Source organism: Microtus ochrogaster, linkage group LG1 (assembly GCF_000317375.1).
Source record: "Microtus ochrogaster isolate Prairie Vole_2 linkage group LG1, MicOch1.0, whole genome shotgun sequence".
In the NCBI taxonomy this organism is placed as follows: domain Eukaryota; kingdom Metazoa; phylum Chordata; class Mammalia; order Rodentia; family Cricetidae; genus Microtus; species Microtus ochrogaster.
The window spans coordinates 46,731,379-46,754,299 of record NC_022027.1 but is presented as its reverse complement, the minus strand read 5'-3'; the positions used below and the strand labels follow the sequence as shown (position 1 = coordinate 46,754,299).

General features: G+C 38.2%; 1 protein-coding gene across 1 annotated transcript in view; it reads right to left on the bottom strand.

Moving 5' to 3' along the window:
• Positions 1-22,921, bottom strand: part of Mrpl1 (mitochondrial ribosomal protein L1) — a 52,975-nt gene that overhangs the window by 4,093 nt on the left and 25,961 nt on the right. Inside the window, exon 7 of the mRNA XM_005359520.3 lies at positions 16,418-16,524. Coding sequence (XP_005359577.1) covers positions 16,418-16,524 — 107 coding nt within the window. The remainder of the gene's footprint in view (positions 1-16,417; positions 16,525-22,921) is intronic.

Genomic DNA, 22,921 nt, shown 5'->3' with positions numbered 1-22,921 from the left:
CACATTTTGCTAATTCAATTTCCAGTCTATTTAAAATTGAGTTTATAAAGCAAAGTCTCAGAGCTAAAGATTATCACTGATGAGAGAACTGTTTCACTGTCTCAAGACATGCACTGTCGATCAATAGCATGCACGTTTATAAGAACAATGAACCATCGATGAATGATATGCACGTTTATAAGAACAATGCACCGTCAATAAATAGTATGCATGTTTATAAAAACAATGCACCGTCGATGAATAGTATGCACGTTTATAAGAACAATGAACTGTCGATAAACAGCATGCACGTTTATAAGAACAATGCACTGTTGGTGAATAGTATACACTTTTATGTAGGGCCATCTTATACAGGTCCATATTTCTGCATTGTGTGGTGACCAGAATTTCAGGACAGTTTGCACCTGCCACACAGGAGGTGGCCACCTAGCCTTTTGAGACAACCTGATGCCAAGCTAAACGAAGGGTCAGGATATGTTAATGTTACTCTGCTCTTTCTTTGTAATTTGGGAAGTTCACCAGGGAAGAAGTGTTAATTCAGTATAGGTGACAGGGCAGCCACAGTTGCTTAAGAGAGAGCTTTTACTTCCCATCACCCATAACAGTGTAAACTGGGGAAAGGAAGGCTACCTGCATGTCTCTAAAGAACATTAAGTAAACCTGTAAAAACAATAATCAATGACATAACTCCACTTAATGGGAACTTACTTTGGGATAAGTTTTTAAGCATCTCCATAGAAAGACTCATCAATTTCACCTAAAAATTCTATGAAGTGGTTGTTATTATTATTATTACTCACAATTAAAAACTGAGATGTGCAAGAGCATGGGCAATCAGGTATGGAGGCACATTACATAATCCCAGCACTGGGGAGGCTCAGGCAACGAGATCAGTAATTTGAGCCAGCCTATTCTACATAGCAAATTCTAGGCCATCCTGGGCTATATAGTGTGACCATGTTTCAAAGAACAAAAGGGATGGGTGCCTAGGCAGAGGAACCACAGGAGGTACTGATGATAAAGAGGATCAGGTGACAGATGACTGAGGAGGAAAGGGGGTAAGTGCTGATGCTCATGTCACCTGAGTACAGGCGTGCAGACGGGAAGGACATTAACTGACACTTAAAACAAGGGTTGTGGGACCAGTGCCATGCCAAGTCCTCATTTGTCAACAATAAGTAATAACCTGAATTTTAAAAAACCAAACCAAATTATTATGCAAGCTCTACAAAGTAAATCCAGCACCAAACTTTTAAAAATGATCTTCAAGTTATACCACAAAACAGAAAATTTGATATTAATATAGTGGTTTGAGACTGGTTGCAAAGACTTCAGGATTTCTCTTACCAATAGTAAAAAGTGACTGAATGTTGCTAAGCAGATGAATCACATATCTGCTTAGAAAAAAATCTGGAGGAAGTACATAAAAAACAAGACTTGGCATCCGTTCTTTGTAAACGGTGAGATAGTAAGTGTGTAAGGCTTTGCAAGCCATATGGACTCTGTTACAACTGCTCAGGGTTGCTGGAGCAAAAGAGAAGCTAGAACAATACCTAAAGGAGTACAGTTGTGTTCCAGCAAAACTTTCTTTACAAAGACATGTGGGAGAACTGGGCTATGGCACCAAAACCAGAGCTCAGAGACACTGAAGATGTAACAGAGCAAAAGCAACAATTACTAGAAGGAAAACTCCAACCCAAGGAAGTTGGCTACACCAACAAAAACACAGACAATAGATGATCTCATAGCAGCAAATCCCAAAGGGAAAAATGCACAAATTAACATCACCAACGATGAAAACTAAATTAGCAGGAAACAGCAATCACTGGTCATTAATATCCCTTAATATAAATGGACTCAACAAACCTATAAAAAGGCACAGGCGAACAGATTGGATATGAAAACAGAATCCATCCTTCTTCTGTATACAAGAAACACATCTCAACCTCAAAGACAGATATCATCTCAGAGTAAAGGGTTGGGAAAAAAATATTCCAATCAAATGGACCTAAGAAACAAGCAGGTATAGCTATCCTAATATCTAACAAAATAGACTTCAAACTAAAATCAATCAAAAGAGACAAATAAGGACATTTCATATTAGTCAGAGGAAAAATCCATCAAGAGGAAATCTCAATACTAAACATATAGGCCCAGGGTACCCTCATATGTAAAAGAAACGCTTCTAAAGCTTAAATCATACATTAAACTCCACACACTAATAGTGGGAGACTTCAACACTCCACTCCCCTCTCACCACTAGACAGGTCAGTCAGACAAAAAATGAACAGAGAAATAAGGGAACTAACAGATGTTATAACTCAAATGGTCTTAACAGACATCTATAGAATATTCCATCCAAAAAGAAAAGAATATATCTTCTTCTCAACACCTCATGGAACCTTCCCAAAAATTGAACACATAGTTAGTAACAAAACAAACCTCAACAAATACAAAAAATTGGAATAACCCCATGTATCTTGTCAGATCATCATGCTTTAAAACTAGAAGTCAACAGCAATACTAATTCCAGAAAACCCACAAACACATGGAAATTAAACAACGCTCACCTGAATCAAAGAAGAAATAAAGGGAGAAATTAAAGACTTCCTAAAATTCAATGAAAATGATCACACAACATAGCCAAATTTATGAGACACAATGAAAGCAGTGTTAAGAGTAAAGTTCATAGCACTAAATGTATACATAAAGAAGCTGGAAACGTCCCACACTAGTGAATTAATAGAATATTTGAAAACTTTAGAACAAAAAGAAGCAAACTCACCTAAAAGAACTACACGGCAGGAAATAATCAAATTGAGAGCTGAAATCAACAAAATAGAAACAAAAAAAAAAAACAATACAAAGAATCAATGAGACGAAGAGTTGGTTCTTCGAGAAAATCAACAAAATAGACACAACCGTTGACTACAAACTCTACTACAGAGCTACAGTACTGAAAACAGCCTGTATTGGCATAAGAACAGACAGGAGGACCAATGGAACCAAATAGAAGACCAGGATATTTATCCACACACCTTCGAACACCTGATTTTTGACAAAGAAGCAAAAACTATCAAATGGAAAAAAGAAAGCATATTTAACAAATGGTGCTGGCATAACTGGATATCAACATGTAGAAGAATGAAAATAGACCCATATCTATCACCATGTACAAAACTCAAGTCCAAATGGATCAAAGACCTCAACATAAAGCCAGCCACATTGAATGAACCTTATAGAAGAAAAAGTGGGAAGTACACTTGAACGCACTGGCACAGGAGACCACTTCCTAAATATAACCCCAGCAGCACAGACACTGAGAGAAACAATTAATAAATGGGACCTCCTGAAACTGAAAAGCTTCTGTAAAGCAAAGGACACAGTCAACAAGACAAAATGACAGCCTACAGATTGGTAAAAGATTTTCACTAACCCCACATCAAACAGGGGTCTGATCTCCAAAATATACAAAGAACTCAAGAAATTGGTCATCAAAAGATCACATAATCCAATAAGAAAAAGGAGTACAGACCTAAACAGAGGACTCTCAACAGAGGAATCTAAAATGGCTAAAAGACACTTAAGGAAATGTTCAACATCCTTAGTCATCAGAGAAATGCAAATCAAAACAACTCTGAGATTCCATCTTACACCTCTAAGAATGGCCAAGATCAAAAACACTGAAGACAACTTATGCTGGAGAGGTTGTGGGGTAAAGGGAACACTCCTGCATTGCTGGTGGGAGTGCAAGCTGGTACAACCACTTTGGATGTCAGTGTGGCGATTTCTCAGAAAATTAGAAAACAACCTTCCTCAAGACCCAGTAATACCACTTTTGGGTATATATCCAAAGGATGCTCAATCGTGCCACAAGGACATGTGTTCAACTATGTTCACAGCAGCTTTGTTTGTCATAGCCAGAACCTGGAAACAACCTAAAGAATGGATAAGAAAAATGTGGTACATTTACAAAATGGAGTACTACACAGCAGAAAAAAAATAATGACATCTTGAATTTTGCAGGGAAATGGATGGAGCTAGAAAACATCATTTTGAGTGAGGTAACCTAGACACAAAAAGCAAGTATCATATGTACTCAATCATAAGTGGTTTTTAAACATAAAGCAAAGAAGACCTGTCCACAAATCACAATCCCAGAGAACCTAGACAACAATGAGGACACTAAGAGAGACGTATATAGATCTAATCTACATAGGAAGTAGAAAGAGACAAGATCTCCTGAGAAATTGGGAGCATGGGGACTATGGGGTGGGTTGAAGGGGAGGGGAGAGCCAGGGAAGGGAGCAAAGAAAAATGTAGAGCTCAATAAAAATCAACTTAAAAGAGAGAGAGAGAGAGAGAGAGAGAGAGAGAGAGAGAGAGAGAGAGAGAGAGAGATGAACAGAAAACACCAACAATCCAGAGGCTGTAAATACTCCCATGGAAGGAAAAGCACCCAGCTTCTCCCTTTACTCTCTCTGACAGGCCTATCTATATCAAAGTTCATAGCAATTCAGCTCAAAAATGGTGCTGGAGGCAAAGACAGCTTAGGGTCATGTACTCCTAGGCTTGGAGTAAGAGAAAACTGAGGACCAAGTAACCCTCTCTACTTCAGGCCACTAACTTGGGCAAGGGATGACTCTGGATATGAGACTGGTATCAGAAACTGGATTAGCTACCCTTTCAACCATTAACAGCCATTAGAACCATGATATCTGCCTACCATGTTTGTGCCTAATAGAGGGGAAGTTGTACTGAGCACAGCTGGAAGTGAATGAGAAAACATATTTTATGTTTTAACATCAATAAAGGTGGACTTCTTTTCAATAAACTACTATGCATTTATACAGACACAGAATATATTCTGTATGTATTAAAAATGTAAATTTATGCTCTTAGAAGCAATTTCATAGCAATGAGACATTAGCAGCAATCTAAATGCCCAAGAAAATGAATAAGGTTGAATAAATTATGATGTATCTACACAAGAGACTATAAAAACAGCTATTAAAATTCTTTGCAATAATTTTTATGACACAGGGGAGGGCTTAAGACACAGTGTTAAGGATACCAAACTCAGTATGCACCAGAGATACAGCAAACAAAATAGTACCTGCATGGAGCAGGATGGTGCTGCTGGAGAGGGCCCACGAGTGCCCAGTAATGACAGGGATTTTGAGTTCCCTCTATAGTCTTAGCTAGGCTAGTATTTTCCAAATACCTTTTTAGGTACATATAACCCCCAATAAACAACTGGCTTTAGTTCAGTATTTAAAATTACAAAACCCAGAGGCTACAGAGGTGGCTCAGCAGTTAAAAGCACTTATCTTAGGAGTACCTACATGGCAGCTTCCATCCTCCTCTGGCCTACATACACATCATGTATGCATGTATTGTACTGAAACACACTCATACACATAAAATAAAAAATATATAAATTTTTTTTTAAAGTTTCAAGATTAGGGCTGAGTGTAGCTCAATGGTAGAGTACTCGTTTAGAATATGTGAGGCCCAAAAATCAATCCCCAGCACCTCAAAAAATAAATAAATAAAAAACAATAAAAGGTTATAAAATCAGCTCCTTTAAAGTTCTGCATAAATTACAAGGTATATTTTACTTATTAAGAAAGAAAAAAAGTAAAGCAAAAATTACCCTTAATGTTGACTCGAATCCCTACCCACCAAACATCAAAACTCAGAAAAAAGCTATGCTACCACATATTTTCATACTTTCAAAATTATATATATATATAATATTTTTGCAAGACAGGGTTTCTCTGTAGCTTTGAGGCCTGTCCTGGAACTAGCTCTTGTAGACCAGGATGACCTTGACTCACAGAGATCCGCCTGCCTCTGCCTCCTCCCAAGTGCTGGAATTAAAGGCCTGCACCATCACTGCCCAACAATAATTGTATTTTTGAAGTGAGAGGGAGAATTGACCTTCTGGGGAGTACAGCCTTGTGAATTTTAACTCCTGCATGCATTTTGGTAGCAACTATACTGATATAGACTTAGAGGCCAAAGAAAACTCTTCTTGTACTCCTCAAGAATACACACCATACACTCCTAACCCTGACAACCACTGCACTGTCAACAGTTCTGCGTGTACAAAACTGCAATGCTGATACAGTGGGTGAGCCATTAGACAGTACTCTCACTTCTCACAAGCCCCGGCAGAGCCCATCCTACTATCTCTGAATTGTCCTCTTTTTGGCAGTTACAAAAGTGGCATCATACAATATTTATCCTTTGGCGTTCTTATTTCATATAAGGTGTCTTCAAGACTCAAACACAAGCATATGCCAGAACTTCCTTCATTCTGATGCTGTTCTTGGCACATGTCACGTGTGGTTCATCTGCTCTCTGCTGATGGGCCCTTGAGCTGACTGCACCTTTCGACTACTGTATCAGCATAGATCTGTTCAAGTCCACTGCCTGAAGTCAGGCTCTGCATAGACCTGGCCTGATAGCAATGGAAGGAGATGAGGAAGACACAGTGTCAGACTGGTCCTTCTTCTCATTTGGGTCTCCTCCAAATGCTACTGTATCGTCATCACAGCCCTCAGCCAGATGTGCCAGACGTTGTCCGGGTTTTCTCATGTCTGCATTCAGTGGGGAAGGCAGAGTGTATGCTGCGACCACACCATCTCACATGGAATGAGACCCCTCCCAGGCTTGTATGTATGTATCAGTACTTTAGGGTTGGCAAACATTTTCAGTAACGGGCTGGATTATATTTCGGTATTCAGGCCTTCAGGTTTAAGGGTCACATATGAGTATTATTATCATCTTTTAACAAATTAAACAAAAATTTATTTTATTTTATAAATTATGTGGCAATTTGTGTGTCTGTGTGGCTATGTACATGTGAGTATGAGTGACCCTGGAGACCAGAGGCATCAAATCCCAGGAATTGGAGTTACTGGCAGCTTTGAGTACCTGCAGTGGGTGTTGGAATCTTGGCTGAATACAGTTTTCCTCTGTCTTACCACTACATCCTTAGAGATCTCAGATCTACTACTGACACACTTCACCTCCTATTGACATGCTCCACCTCCTGTATTTTACATACTATAGTACATTTTCTTTTATTTATAATCCCCTCATTTATGGCACATACACTGTACTACATGAAAATAATACAAGGAAAAGTTAAGCAGCTGGAAAGAATAAGGAGAAAGAAGAGGATGTAGCCCTAAGCCATGAGCCAATGGCTTGCTCCCTTTCACTGAGACATCCGATGGTATCTGACAAATAATAGTCTTGGTAATCCATTTTTGACCTAGTTGTAAAACAGTGTTCACACCTTGTCTACCTGAATTTGAAAATGTTCAGTACAGTACCTATGTTCATGTTCACTGTCCTGAGAACCCTCACTCAGCGCAGCATCCATGTTCATGCCCCTGCCTTGCACTGGTTTATTTTTGTTACGTTACACTTCAGCTTTTATCAAATGCCAGGCTGAGAATATTCCTGCCTCAAAACATCTCACTATTATATAAACAAGTAGAGTGATACCCATGAATGGACCATGTCTACAACTTCAAACACGTCTTCAACTTTAAAAGGAACACACACACACACAAAAAAAAATCAGATCAAAGGTACTGCCTCTATACTACACAGTTCAAAGCTCCAAATATATTTGCAACCCAGACAAGCCACACTAGTTAAACCAGGGCTTGGCATGCTCTCTGTAAACAGATTTAAGTTGTCTGGCCTCTTTCTTCTTTCACAGAAAGTGAGCTAAGGTTTGATTGCCCATAACATTATTGTTCATAAAGCTTCAAAATTGGGTATTTATGCAACTGTAAAGGGTTAATAAAGTTGTTTTGCTTCAGTGTTATAACTTAATGTCAAAACTAAATATAAGTGTATTAAAGCATACTCTTCACAATTTTAACCATTTGTAGTAAAGTTTCTGAAATTTATTCTCAAATATTCTGGACTTCATGTTCTAATTATATATCAACAAATTAAATAAATGCAACTTTTAGAATATAAACACAACGGCATTCATATTTTAAAAATAGGTACTTTCTTTTTGGTCTTTTTTGTTTTTTGAGGGCAAGTCTCATTCTGTAAATCTGTCTGTACAGAAACTTGTGATTCTCTTCCATCAACCACCCAAGTGCTGAGAATGCACGCACATATCAGCATGCCCAGCTCAGGTCATTTCTTAAAAATACTGTTTTTTTGTTATAGACCTGATTTCATGTGCATGTGTATATATATGTGCAGGGACACATGTACATTGGGCTATGTATGGAGGCCAGAGGTCAGTGCTGATTTGTCTTTTAATCCTGCTCCACCTTATTTTTTAAAACAGTTTCTTACTGAACCTGTGATGTGGGAGTGATTTCTTATTAATAAAGAAACTGCCTAGGCCCATTTCATAGGCCAACCCTTAGGTAGGCGGAGAAAACAGAACAGGATGCTGGGAGAAAGAAGTTGAGTCAGTGAGTCGCCATGGTTCTCCTGCTCCAGGCAGATGCAGGTTAAGATCATTCCTGGTAAGCCAGCTTGTGGGCTACATAAAATAATAGAAATGGGTTAGATTAATATGTAAGAGCTAGCCAATAAGAGGCTGGAACTAATGGGGCCAGGTAGTGATTAAAAGAATACAGTTTCCGTGTAATTATTTCGGGTATAAAGCTAGCCATGCGGGCGGCAGGGTGCTGGGGACGCAGCTCCGCTGCTCCTAATTCAACAAACCTGGAGCTCAAAAATTTGAGAAGAGTAGGTAGCCAGAGCCTGAGGGAGCCTCCCATCTCCAGCTCCCCAGTGTTAGGCTTTGCCATGGGTACTGGGAATATGAACCCAGGTCATCATGCTTAGGCAGCAAACATTTACCAAAGAGCAAACTCCCAGACACCTAACTTAACTTGATAGTGCACAGGTAGGAATGAGGGCTACTACAGTCAGGGTTCATACATTCCATATATACAGAATATGCATGTGAGTATTACGGTCAGGGTTCACACATTTTATATATATAGGATATACATGTAAGAATTATAATCAGGGTTCATGCATTCCATGAAGACAGAGATTTTTATCTATTTTATTGATATCTCTACTATGTATATACCTGATATACAGTATACATGCAATATTCAACAAATTAATGAATGAGTCGTGAATCTCTGAGTCATGACTAATACAACCACTTAGTCAAGAGGAATGTACAAATGTATATACAAATGCTCTGCATGCCATCAAAAGTCTACCGTTATCCCCAAAAGTCTACTGTTTTACTGAGGTCAAAAGCCTCTGGACAAAAGGCTTTTCTTCTAAGGGTCACAGTCTTTACTATGAGGAACTATTTGGGGGACATATTACTAAGAAAATCCACAATTCTAGGCATTCCTCCAATACTGTTCTTTGCTTGTATTTTAACATTCCCCAGAATGCCTTTGTATAACCGTCTAAAATTGTAAAGAGCATTATGAGTTCCCAGGATATATAAAAATAGGCCTCAACCATGACCAACTTTGGTCTACTGGTTGTTCTTTATTACTACCCTGTTTCTATCCAAATGAAGAGGCCCCAGTATGGGATGCTGCTAGTGTCCTTTATTCTGCACTCATTCTAAATCATATTCTCATTAATATACAGGCTGGGAAAATATAAACAAAGCACACCTTCAATATTCCCAACTGTGTAATAAAATTAACATCATGAATGAAAACTTTATTATTCTAACTTGAAATTTTTTTTAAAATTACTTCTTTTTAATATTTATTTATTTATTTATTTATTTATTTATTAATTATGTATACAATATTCCGTCTGTGTGTATGCCTGCAGGCCAGAAGAGGGCACCAGACCCCATTACAGATGGCTGTGAGCCACCATGTGGTTGCTGGGAATTAACTCAGGACCTTTGGAAGAACAGGCAATGCTATTAACCTCTGAGCCATCTCTCCAGCCCCTAACTTGAAATTTTTAAGTTTTAATGTTATCTGATAATTATAAAATTTTACTAAATTGTTTTTTTAACCAAATAGTAAATAGATTAATACTTTTGAAATAATTTTGTTGTTATCCTTTTCATCTTTAATGACTTTACTAAGGCATAGTTTTGTATATCAAATCACTTGTGGTTTTCTAATGTAAAATCTAACAATTTCTAGTAAGTTTACCAGGATGTGTACCTACCTACCATAAATCAGGGTTAAAGGCCATCATCACAGTCTGACCTGTTATTCTCATTACTGTAGATGCCTGTTTCACTCTGGGCAATTACTGATCTTTTTTGTTTTAATTTTGCTTCTCTTTGGGTATTTTACATAAATGGTATTATGTATGTGGTTTCTGAATCTGGCTTCTTTCTTGAAACATGATGTTACATTATATTATATATAGTTTGGTTCACCCATATTATATTATATACATCTTACAACAATTTTGTTAACTACAATTTTATTTGATATGTTAGATATTCTTTTTTAAAAGATTTATTACAATTTGGTACTTGTCTTAAGAGTTTCTATTGCTGTGATGAAACATCATGAATAAAAGCAAGTTGGGATAGAAGGGATTTATTTGGCTTACACTTCCAGATTATAGTCCATCATTGGAGGAAATCAGGGCAGGGACCTGGAGGCAGGAGCTGATACAGAGGCCATGGAAGGGTGCTGTTGACTGGCTAGCTTCCCATGGCTTGCTCAGACTGCTTTCTAATAGAACACAGGACCATGAGCCCAGGGATGGTACCACCCACAGTGGGTTAGGCCCTCACCAACCAATCACTAATTAAGAAAATGTCCTATAGCTGGATCTTATGGAGGCATTTCCTGAATTGAGATTCAGATAACCCTATCTTGTACCAACTTGACATAAATCTATCCAGCACAGCCCTGAAGAGATGGGTGAGCAGCTGGGAGCATTTACTGTCCCTCGTAGAGAACTTGAGTTTGGTTCCCACCTAATTTGTCATAATTGCCTATAACTCCAGTTCCGGGGGATCTGGCATCCTCTTCTGACCCCTTCAGGTTCTTCCATGTACATGGTGTACATACATACACTCAGGGACATGCATATACAAACATACAAGAAGATTTTACTTTTATTTATGTATATGTGTGTTGGTAGATGTATGTGCAGATGTTCAAGGCTAGAAAGGGGCAATCCAGGGAGGTGGACACAGTTGTGAGCCACCCTATATGGATGCTGAAAATCAAATCCTCCCGAAGAGCATCAGGTACTCTAAACCACCGAGCCATTCTCTTTAAGAATATGACACAACATAATTATTTTGAGGGGAAGGGGGCAGGTGAGACAAGGTTTCTCTGCGCAGCAGCCCTGGCTGTCCTGGAACCCACTCTGTAGGCCAGACTAGCCTTAAACTCACAGAGATCTGCTTGTCTCTGCCTCCTGAGTGCTGGAATTAAAATCCTGAGTCATTACCTAGTGCGGGAGAATTGTCTGTATTCTGTCAATTATGTTTTAAATAAACCCTGATTGGTCGGTAGCCAGGCAGGAAGTATAGGCGGGAAAATCAGACAGGAAGTAGAGATGGGCAATGAGAACAGGAGCATTCTGGGAAGAAGGAAGCTTTTTCCCCAGTCCTGCCCAGACCACAGAAGAAGCAAGATGTGACCTACTCTGCCAAAAAAGGTACCAAGCCATGTGGCTAACATATACTAGAATAATGGGCTGGTATACGTTATAAGAGCTAATACGAAGCCTGAGCTAATGGGTCAATCAGCTTATAATCTTATGGAGACCTCTGTGTGATTTTCTTTGGGACTTGCCAGCTGTGGGTACTGGGCAGGACAGAAATCCCCACAAGCAGGCCCTCATGTTACAGTTGCCACCTGGTGACACATATTCTTAAAAATTTACAACTTAGTTTGGGCATATGTTTATACTCAAGGAACTACCACTAGTCAAGATAAATAATCTCTTCCAAAATTCATTATGTTGCTCTGCCGTTCCTATTTCCTGCCCCTCCTCATCCATCTCTATACCCAAGGTCATTTTTTCTATCAAATAAGTTAGCTTACATTTGCTAGAGTTTTATAGAAATAAAATCATACTATATACTCCCTCCTTCCTGGATTCTTCACTCAGCATACATTAGCATATATGGAGTTTATTACTTTTGTTTATATTATCCTGTCAAGGCTATTTATTTAGAATGTTTCTAATTTAGGGATAGTATAAACACATTTGTTTCAAAATTTCTGTTTAAACATGTTTTCATTTCTCCTGAATACACGGCTAAAAGTGGAATAGCAGAACTGGGAGGTAGGAGGAAGTTCAGCTTCTTTACAAATCACCAAATTGCTTACCAATGAGGTTGCATCATCTTTGAAAAAAGATGGAATTTTCCCACAAAAAGTTCCAGTAGTCCAGTCTGCTATGTCCTCACCAACACTTGGTTATGGGTATAGGGGAGTAGTCTTATTCATCCAGGAGATGGTAGTGACAGCTCCTTGTGTTTTGATTTACACTGCACCAGTGACTAAAGATGGTAACTATCATGCCATGTTTGTTTGTCATCTGTCCTATCTCCTTTAAGTGTTCAAGTATTTGCCAATGTAAAAACACTGGGTAGTTTACTGAACTTAGGAAGTCATAATTTATAAATAATTTTTATAATCCATAATCAAAAAAGATATAAGAAAGTGTATAGACAACTCATTTTCAGTCAATTTAAATCACTTGGGATGAATAAACTATATTTTTTCCAAGAACAGTCATCAAAAAGAGTTGGATATTTGTCTGCAATAAATCAACATCAACCCTCATTTCAAAGCACATACAATATCTATGAAATTTGGGGTTTCAGTTAAATAATATAGTGAATTACAGTAGCTATTAAATGTTAAGCCAACCTTGAATTCCTACAATAAAACTGCTTGGTCACTCCCATAGTTTAAAAAGGGTTAATCCCCTTCAAACCTCAAGTAGAAAATGGACTGCCCCTGTGGCAGTGTTGGGCATGGAGACCTGTGAAGTTGTTAGGTGAAGAGAGATAACTGTCTGTCAGGGGTAGATTCATTCTCCAGACAATTTGTTGTTATAAAGCAGGGCACCTTCTCATGTCTTGTCTCTCCAGCACAGCTTGCATACCCTTTCATTCTTCTGCTACAACACGATGTAGCATGAAGCTCTCCCCATATACCAGCGCCATACTCTTAGACTTGGCTACCTCTAGAACCATACTCTAACAAAAATCTCTACTATTTTTATTTATGGTTGTGAGCCTACCCTTTAACGGCTGAGCCATCTCTCCAGCCCAACCTCTATTTTTATATCACCCCGTCTCAGGCATTCTGTTATGACAATAGAAAATGGACTTAGGCAGTCAAAATATTTGTTAAAAATAAGTTAAAATTTTTATGTCTATATTCATAAATGATATTATAGTTTTTTTGATTTCAAGGTACTTTTCCCTGTTTCAGGTAGAAAGGTCAGTTGTTTCTCTGTTACTCCATCTTAGTCAGAAGTATTCTGCTACCTAGCTATTGTTATTATCACATTGACTTCTTCCTAGCCTAAGTAGAACTAAACCATTATTATAATTTTACAGGAAATGGGGGAAGGCCCAGAATACAACAAAATATAGGAACTACTGTTGTTTCAAAAGCATGAGATTAGATTTGAACCATAACAATATGAATCTAAAATCCACTCCACTAATCTTCCACCATATCAAAGCATTTCAAAAATATTTATAAGATAAACATCTATTTTTTTTAAGTGTGACAAAAGCTTCCAAAAGAGTCTCACAGTCTAATTCAGAGCCTATATTTTAATCACTATGGTATCTCTCAGATAAGAAAAACGACAAAAGGAAAGAAAAGAATGAGACACTATGGTTTCTCACACTTTAGAACCTAATAAATTATTAACTACAGAATATACTGAAAATATACCTTAAGAAAAAGGCAGATTTAATCCAGCTAGGAAGAGTTTTATAAGGCTATTCTATGATCCTCAAAGACAAACAAGAACAGAGATGATGTCACCATTCTAAAATTGTATGTGAAATAGACATTATTATACTATGTAGACAAGGACAATCAGAACACAACCTTGAGAAACTCGCCTAAAGTCTGCCTTAAACAGCACGACAAGTATCAGACAAGTCTCTGCAGCTCCAAAAGACTCTCTGGAGTTTTACATTTGGGCTCTTGTTTGTTTGTGTTTGGATTACAACACTGTCAACCCTAAGAAACAAGAAGCATTGCCAAGGGCCTTTGGGAACTAGGAAATTTCAACATCAGAGTCTAGCAGAGCTCAGGCCAAGTAAATGAGAGCTGAGCCTTGAAGACAATGTGCCAAGTGGGACTTCCCAATGGCTGCACAGATCTGCTCTGCTTCCTTTCTAAGGCAAGTGTTCCACCGTAAGTGCACAGAGTGCTTTGTCTAGATAATCTATAGTGGACGTGGTTCAGTTAACGTGGACTACCAACTATTGCCTATGATGTGAAATTCCTCCTTAGAGTGAAACAAAAGGAGAGAAAGAAAGGCTAAGAGCTATTCAAATTATTTTAACTCTGTGAGCAGAGTACAGAGACTACATGCTTGAAGACACTGTTAAGGTTCAAATAAATTCCCTCATTTTAACTATGAGACTTTGAAATGGTTTTCAACCTTGTGGCCTTCTGTACTTTTATCTATAAAATGGAGGTGATGGTTTTACCTCTTCTGGGCTTGATTTTCATCTGATACATAGACACCACAATCCCTACATGCAAGGATCAGGAATTAGTGCAGAAGACAGGGTGAAAGACTGTTAGAGTCAGAGGAACAGGGAGCCTGCTGTGAGACTGTGTCTCCTAGAAATGGAAGAGAAGCTACACCTATAAAGTCTCACCAACATGGCTGCCTAAACACGACCTGCTAAAGAATGACATCAAATAGGCATGCAAGCATGGAATGGGAAATGTTCATGAGACATCAACACCACACAAAGTACAATAGGCAATTAATGCTGAGGGGAGAGAAACAGTCTTCCCCAGAGAACACACCAACTGATTATTCAATAACCGAAGAGTCAGCCCTGAAAACATATACATATACGTAATCATCCTATGGTCTGAACAGGTTGTAGTTATATATTTAGAAATATACATGCACTCACACACTTGTATGCACTAGTTTATATACATGCATGTGCACACACACACATACACAAAGAGGCCATGAATTTAGAAAAGAATAGGGGATTGGGCTTCAGGGAGGAAAAACAAAGGAAAATTATGTAATTATATTATAATCTCAAAAAATTTAAAAATTATTAGAAATAAAGCTCAACAAAAAGATTTAACAAACAAAAGCATTTAGAATAGCACCAGACACTTGGAAAGCATTAAATCTTGTTATCAGTAAAAGACTACTACTCGTATAGTTATTAATAGACACCTTTGGAGATTCTTCAGTACAAAGAACAGTTGCAAATAACATAATAATAACTTTAATGTTCCAAATGCTTATTTATTTAAAAACACAACTCTATAATTCTAATGGACCTATATTAATGCCCTAAAAATGATATTAGAAACTGACATCCAGCATGTTCTACAAGTATGTAAATGACTTTAAAACACTAGACACAATTAATTGAAATAAAGCGAATGTAGACAGAGAGTGCTCCTTCGTTCCCTTGGGTGCCATTATGTAGATACAGGCTGAAAAATCGTTCCGGCTGGCCAGACCCAAATAATCACACAGAAACCATATTAATTACAACAATGTTTGGTCAAGAGCTTATGCATATTCATGGTTAACTCTTATATCTGAAATTAACCCATTTTTATTAATCTGTGTATCACCAAGAGACTGTGGCCTACTGGTTAGGTTCTGGAATTCCAGCGTCTTTCTCCTTCGGCAGCTACATGGCATCTCCCTGGTCCCACCTACTCTCTATATCTCTTCCAGCCTAGCTATATTCTGCCCTGCCATAAGCCAAAGTAGCTTTATTCATCGGCTAATAAAAGCAACACATAATACAGAAGGCCATCCCACATCAGGCGAATTAATCCATTTTGTGGTGTGTGTGTGTGTATGTATGCTCAGCAATCTGTAAGTATATATAAGATTCAAGTCTTACAACTCCTAAAAACTTAAATATTAAATGACAAAAAACTTGTATGTTAGAGCAGATAGGTTAGGCAAAAAGCCAGTAAATGCCAGTGATAAGCCCATAACACAGGAAGAAATATCCTAAGTTTGCACATTCTGTGTGTGTGTGTTGTATAAACATAAATACATGTGTGCATGCATGTACCTGTGCTATAGCATGCTCTAGAGGAAGAAACTCTCAAATACCATTAAACTTGGTTAGCTCAATTTACAGAACGAGATTCTTTACTTGTGTATTTGACACCAGTTCAAAGGAAAATTCCAAGGTCAGGGATGGGCATCTGAACAAAGGAGAGATGCAACTATAACTTACTATTGCTATTTTGGTGCTGAGAAAGTTCTGCCTTTCTTCATCTACCATAATTTCATGTCCAGTTTTAAATAATTCAAGCATTTTTGGGATGTCACGACCAATGGAATCTGGTTAGAAAAATCAGAAAAATCCAAAGTTATTACAGCGTCTAAACAATTAGCAAAATTAATGACTGAAATAAACATAAGTTCTATGTGAAAAAACAGCAAATAAGCTGTGGCAGACAAATGTTAGGGAGGTTGCTATGGTCCCCGTTTCTAGTTCATGACAGTGGGTGCTCTCTTCCCACTGGGTGTGGATGAGGTCTGCAACCTGCCTTCTAACCAAGCAACGGAATGATATACACAGACTGCATTATATAATAAATACTACAGTGCCGTTCTGGAGGAACCTCTCTTCTTTATCGGCTTATATGAAGAGGACACGGAGTAAGGAACTCCAAAATCAGCAGGAATAATGGCGTCCTCAATCCAGCAGCAGCCTGCAAATAACAGACTTCTGCCAACCATCATGTGAGTCTGGAAGACAACTTGGTCAAACCCTGACCTCTGCACATGCACATGTGCCTCCCCTCTACATGCACACATACACATGTAACACACAGTCTGTTTTTAATAATAAAAGCCCAGAGCCAGCTGGTCATGGCACACACCTTTAATCCCAGCATTCAGGAGGCAGAGGCAAAAGGACCTCGGTGAGTTCGAGGTCAGCCTGGTCTACAGAGCTAGTCCCAGGTCAGGCACCACAACTACACAGAGAATTCCTGTCTCAAATAACTACTACTACTACTACTACTACTACTACTACTACTACTACTACTACTACTACTACTACTACTACTACTATCCAGGAGTCAGCTATCAGAGAAGCAGAGGAGTCAGACTAAAGTTCCTACCTCTACCAATGCTCAGACCAAAGGGTGATCCTGTCTCTACAAATCCTCAGACAACATCTTCAGACTAAACCCTTAGACTGCATCCTCCAGATTCTGTTTCCTCCCACCTTACAGTCCTCACTCCAGCCAGCCATATTCCTTATCTCCACCTCCCTCGTGCTAAGATTAAAAGGCATGTGCCAGTACTGTCTGGCCTCTATGTTTAACTAGTGGTTTAGCTCTGCAGTCTCATCTCCAGGCAAGCTTTATTTGTTAGATTACAAACAAAATATTACTACATACACACAAACACAAATTTTAAAAGTTTTAGTATGGGGGCTGGAGAGATGGCTTAGAGGTTAAGAGCACTGACTGCTCTTCCAGAGGTCCTGAGTTCAATTCCCAGCGCCCACATGGTGGCTCACAGCCATCTGTAATGAGATCTGGTGCCCTCTTCTGGTCTGCAGGCATACAGGCAGACAGAACACTGTATACTAAATAAATAAATTTCAAAAAAAAGTTTAGTATGAAATGTTAAAGTATACAATACTTACCTTGAATTTTTAAAAACTTTTAATTGAAAAACCAAGGTAACTTTCATGTAATATATTCTGATCAAGGTTTCCTCTCTCATCTCTTCCCAGATCCTTTCCATTTCCCTACCCTTCCAATTCCCTCCACACCAAGAAAACAAACACACAAATAAAAAATGGAAAACAAGGATAAAAACAAAATGAATAAACAAACAAAAAAAAAGAAACTAGGAAAAGAGCAGAAAAAAACACATACAAATATAGATACACAAAGAGACAGACAGACAGACAGACAGACATACAAAACAACTTAAAACAGGAAACCAAACATATAATCAAAAAATAATAATACCTTTGAGTTCATTTTACTGCTGGGCATGGAACCTGCCCTGAAGTGTGGTTTTGTATGCCCAGTAAGACTCCCGTGGAGAAACTATATCTTCCTCTATGAGAGGCTGTTAATTGGAGATAGTTTCTTGGTTGGGGATGGTGCCATTGTCTACTTTTGCATCCCAGCACTGGGACCCTGTCTGGTTTGGATTTGTACGGGTCCTGTGCACACTGCCACAGTATTGGTGAGTTCATGTGCATCAGTCCTTTCGTGTCTAGAAGACAGTGTGTTCTTCGTATCATCTATCCCCCTATGGCTCTTAAAATCTCCTGCCTTCTCTTCTGCATAATTCCGAGTCCTGCAGGGAGGGTTTGAAGGAGATATCCCATTTAGGACTCCATGTCCCAGGCTCGCTCACTCTGCACATGGTCCAGTTATGGGTCTCTATTAGTTCCCATTTGTTGCAGGGGAAGCTTCTCGGATGATGGCGTAATGAGAAACTGACCTACGGGTACAGCAGAGTGCTATTAAGAGTCACTTTATGTCTCCTTTTAATTCTGTCTGATTCTAGTTCATATGTTTTGGGGCTCTGTTTGTAGATGAGTATGTACTTTTATTATTATTATCATTATTATTATTATTAATAATTATCCAACTTTTCCAGTATCAGTTCTCACCTTAAAGAATGATTTTGTCTGGCATCAATATAGCCAATGACATTCTCTTGACTCTTTTTCGTTTGCATGACCTCATAAGCTACCTTCTGGTCAGAGTGAGCAGTGCATTTCCAACTGACACATGCCCAGTGGGAATCAGACATTGACATGCTTTCCACCATTGCATCATGATTGTTCCTTTGTACTTCTTATACAGCCATTTTTTTTGTTTTAAACAAATAAAAACCATGTCTCTTTTATTCCATATTTTGATTTAAGTTATATGCCTTTTAAACATGTTCTGGAAATTACAAAGATCACCTTTTTTAAAATCATAAATTACTTCATGTTTATATATAATATCAATCAACTAATCTTTATTTCTCTGCCATCTTAACACTGTGGTGACTGTCATGTTAAAACCTCATTTACTTTCTATATATTTGTCTTTAAAACAATATTCACTATACTTCATATGACAAAAATGATAATCATTCCAGATTCCTTTACACTTCATATTTAACCACAGTTTTTATTGATCCTGCCTCTTCAACATCCCTTAACATTCTTCTTTTTCTGTCTTCACTACTATTGCAAAATTTATTCTCTCTGTTATCTGCACTACAATAGCCTCCCGAATATTTCCCATTTAAGTTTCTATATCTTCACATTTCTAACCCATGACTTACATGATTCTTAACAAGGTTTTCAATGGTTCTCATCTACAAAAAGGATCAAATCTAATCTCTGTGGAATAGCGCAGAGCGCACGATGGCTGGCCCACTGTCTATCACTGTCTAACCTCGTTAACTACCACTATTTGATAACACTCCACATCCAAATGACAGAAAGTGGCTTAAAACTTCTGGAAAATGCCCATTCATGGTTAATGTCTCAACTGTTATCTTCTTTACATGATTCTAAGAAGTAGATATTTACTCTCAGAAGTACGTTGTGTATTTCCTAATACCCATGTGACTTTGATGCTTAAGTTTATTCTTCTCTGTCTCTTCTGTCAATATGTATTTTCTTAAAAATGTGACCTGTCAGCTGAGTGATGGTGGTGCATGCCCTTAATTTCAGCATTCAGGAGGCAGAAGTAGGTGGATCTCTGTGAGTTCATGGCTAGTCTGGTGGTCTACAGAGCTAGTTCCAGGACAGTCAGGGCTACAAAAAGAAATGCTGTCTCTAAAACAAACAACAAAAAAATGTAAACTGTCTTTTAATCTTTCAATTTTCAGAACATAGTAAGTACTCAGTAATTACCCATTTATTTAACAAATGGGCTGTAATGGTAGAAATGACATATGTAATGGTAGAAACCACATATAAGTTCCCCTAAAATAATTGTATAAATGAATAGTCACTTTTAGAAATCTTAGGAATTTGGTGTACACACAGTGTGAACTTTTTGTATATAGTTGGTGCTAACTCTGTCTACATTATCAAAAAAAATTATTGGGCATTTGTTAGCATGTAACACATTTTTAGATAAGAATTAACGGTCCTTAGTGATTTGCTGCCTTCACTTCCTTGTCACAGAGTCACTGAAGTCCACAGGGACAGAGCCAAGGCTGAGAGGCTTATACTCTATCCTGTTTCTCAGAAGGGACAGACATCAAATTACCGTGGCTTTGATTTCTTCTACTGACATGCACTTGCTCTCTACTTTCTTGTCTGTTTTATACGCTTCACTTTCCTTCCTGCCTTCCTCTCCCTCTAACACTCTCTACTGCTTCCATAATAATCATGATTCAGTCTTTTATTCTAAATGTATCTTTTTTTCCTTTACTACAGAAAACAAGGCTGGCAGGCAAGAAAGAAAAGACAGAAAGAAGCTAGTTAGAACTGAACATGCTGAAATTTTATGAAATGGTGAAAACTAAGAACTGACATTAGAATCTGGGGAAGCAATGGCCTGTGACTGTAACTGAGAGCACTATTTCAGATAACTGAGAGAGGAGACAGGAAGCAAGAATAATACTTGGTAAGAAGTGGAAGCAGCAAATCACTAAAGGCCACTATTTTAAAAACTGGTATAAGGACAAAGAACTGAGACTACACAACAAGGGTAGCTCAACCAAAGAAAGGCTTGAATGGCAGGGAAGTGTTCTCTGTTTGACAAAACAAATCTGGGTGTGGTTAACAGTGCTACTGTTAAGCTGGTTTGTCTAACTGCTCCATGACATCAAAGACTTTCCCTCCTGTTCAAAGCCACCACATCCAGTGGGCATAATCAGTGCTCAATTAGTATTAACACAATTATATTTTAAATATGTAAATTACACTTAATCCATAGTTCAGTGGAATTATTAACTCTGTATCTTCTTTCAACTAAATCCTGCATTAAATGGTCTTTAGTTGCAAACATTTGTAGAGACTATCCTTAGCCAGATATCATTCTAGGCCATATGACAATAACAACAGCTAACATGAAGGTATCTTTGCTTTAATAGTAGAAACTGAACACATACTACAGAAGAAGGAGCAGGAGAAAGAGAAGTTGTTGCTGCTAGGTGTGCTAAGTCCTAAAAAGAATACAAAGACTCAATAATGAAAAATCTGTAGATAACAGAAAGTTGAGAGTAATTATTTTTCATTTAATGGTCATGGTACTCCTGTTCAAATAATATCTGAATAAGAAAGTGTGCCAAGAAAATAAGCAAAGAATACTGCAGATAGACAGGCAGGCAGGCAGGCACGCACGCACGCACGCGCACACACACACACACAAATAAATCCAAGACCCAAGAAAGTAAAGAAAGAACTCAGTATGTGCATTATGTCAGAAACAGCACAGCAGACCCTAAGGCTGAAATAAAGAAATCAAAACAAAGTTCATATCAGGATTATCCATAAGGCACTCATAATTAATCTATTATTATAATAACAGTATTTAATCACTAATGGATTTTTTACATATGAATAGTTTTTAAACTAGTATGGGCGTAGAAAACAGTTTTTGCATTTTTCCTCCTATAAACTAAGCGTTCAATTTCAGTAATAGAAGCAATACTTGAAAACACAAAATGCTATTTTAAGACTTGAACAGTACTTTAAAATAACTGAAATGTTTATGAGTCTTACACCTGATACAATCACCTCTGTGGTGGTTTGAAAGAAAATGGCCCTCAAAAGACCCTATAAGAAGGTATGGCTTTGTTGGAGTAGGTGTGGCCTTGTTAGAGAAAGCACGTCACTGGGAAGGCGAATTTTGAGGTCTCACACATGCTCAAGCCACACCCAATGTCTTAGACCACTTCCTGCTGCCTGTGAGTCAAGATGGAAAAATTCTCAGCTCCTTTGCTAGCTTCATGTCTGCCTGCATGCTGCCTTGCTTCCCACCATAATGATAATGGATTAAACCTCTAAAACTGTAAGCCACCCCAATTAAATGAGAGTAGCCATGGTCATTCACAGCAAAGAAAACCCTAACAAACACAGATGCAGGTATCAGGGACTGGGGCATTGCTGTGATAGGCCTGACCATGTTTTTGTTTGGAGGAATTTGGACTTTGATACTTTGAGTTAGGAAAGCAGTGAAATGAATACATTAAGCACTGCTATACTAGTAGGGGCATTGAAGACAATGGCTCTGATAATGATTTTAACTGTGGGGGGCTGGCTCAAGAGGTTTCAGAGGAAAAGAACTTTATTATGTTGCCTAGAGATCTTTATTGTGATATGGGGGGGGGGGGGAGTGGCTGCTTTTGCCCTTTGTCTAAAGAGTCTGCCTGAGGCTACAGTGAAGAAATTTGGATTAATTCATGAGCAGAGAAAAATCTCAAAACAGCCTGGTATAGCCTTGTTATGTGGGTGTTAGTGGTAACTCTAATGAAGATTTATGATTAAAAAAAAAAAATGGACCAAGCTGACAGGGCAAATTACAAAATGTAAACCTGGAGGAGAAAAAAAGCACCAGGAAGAGGAATAGAGCTAAATACAAAATAAAGGGAGTGGTGACCTCAGGACAAGATCCCACCCAGCTAAATTTCCAATCTGTGAAAAGGAACGAAAGAAAAGCTTAGAGCCAGAGCCCAGTGTGACAGCACTCCAGAACATACATGAACACATACACATACACCACATTAAAGAAAAATATCTAAAGTG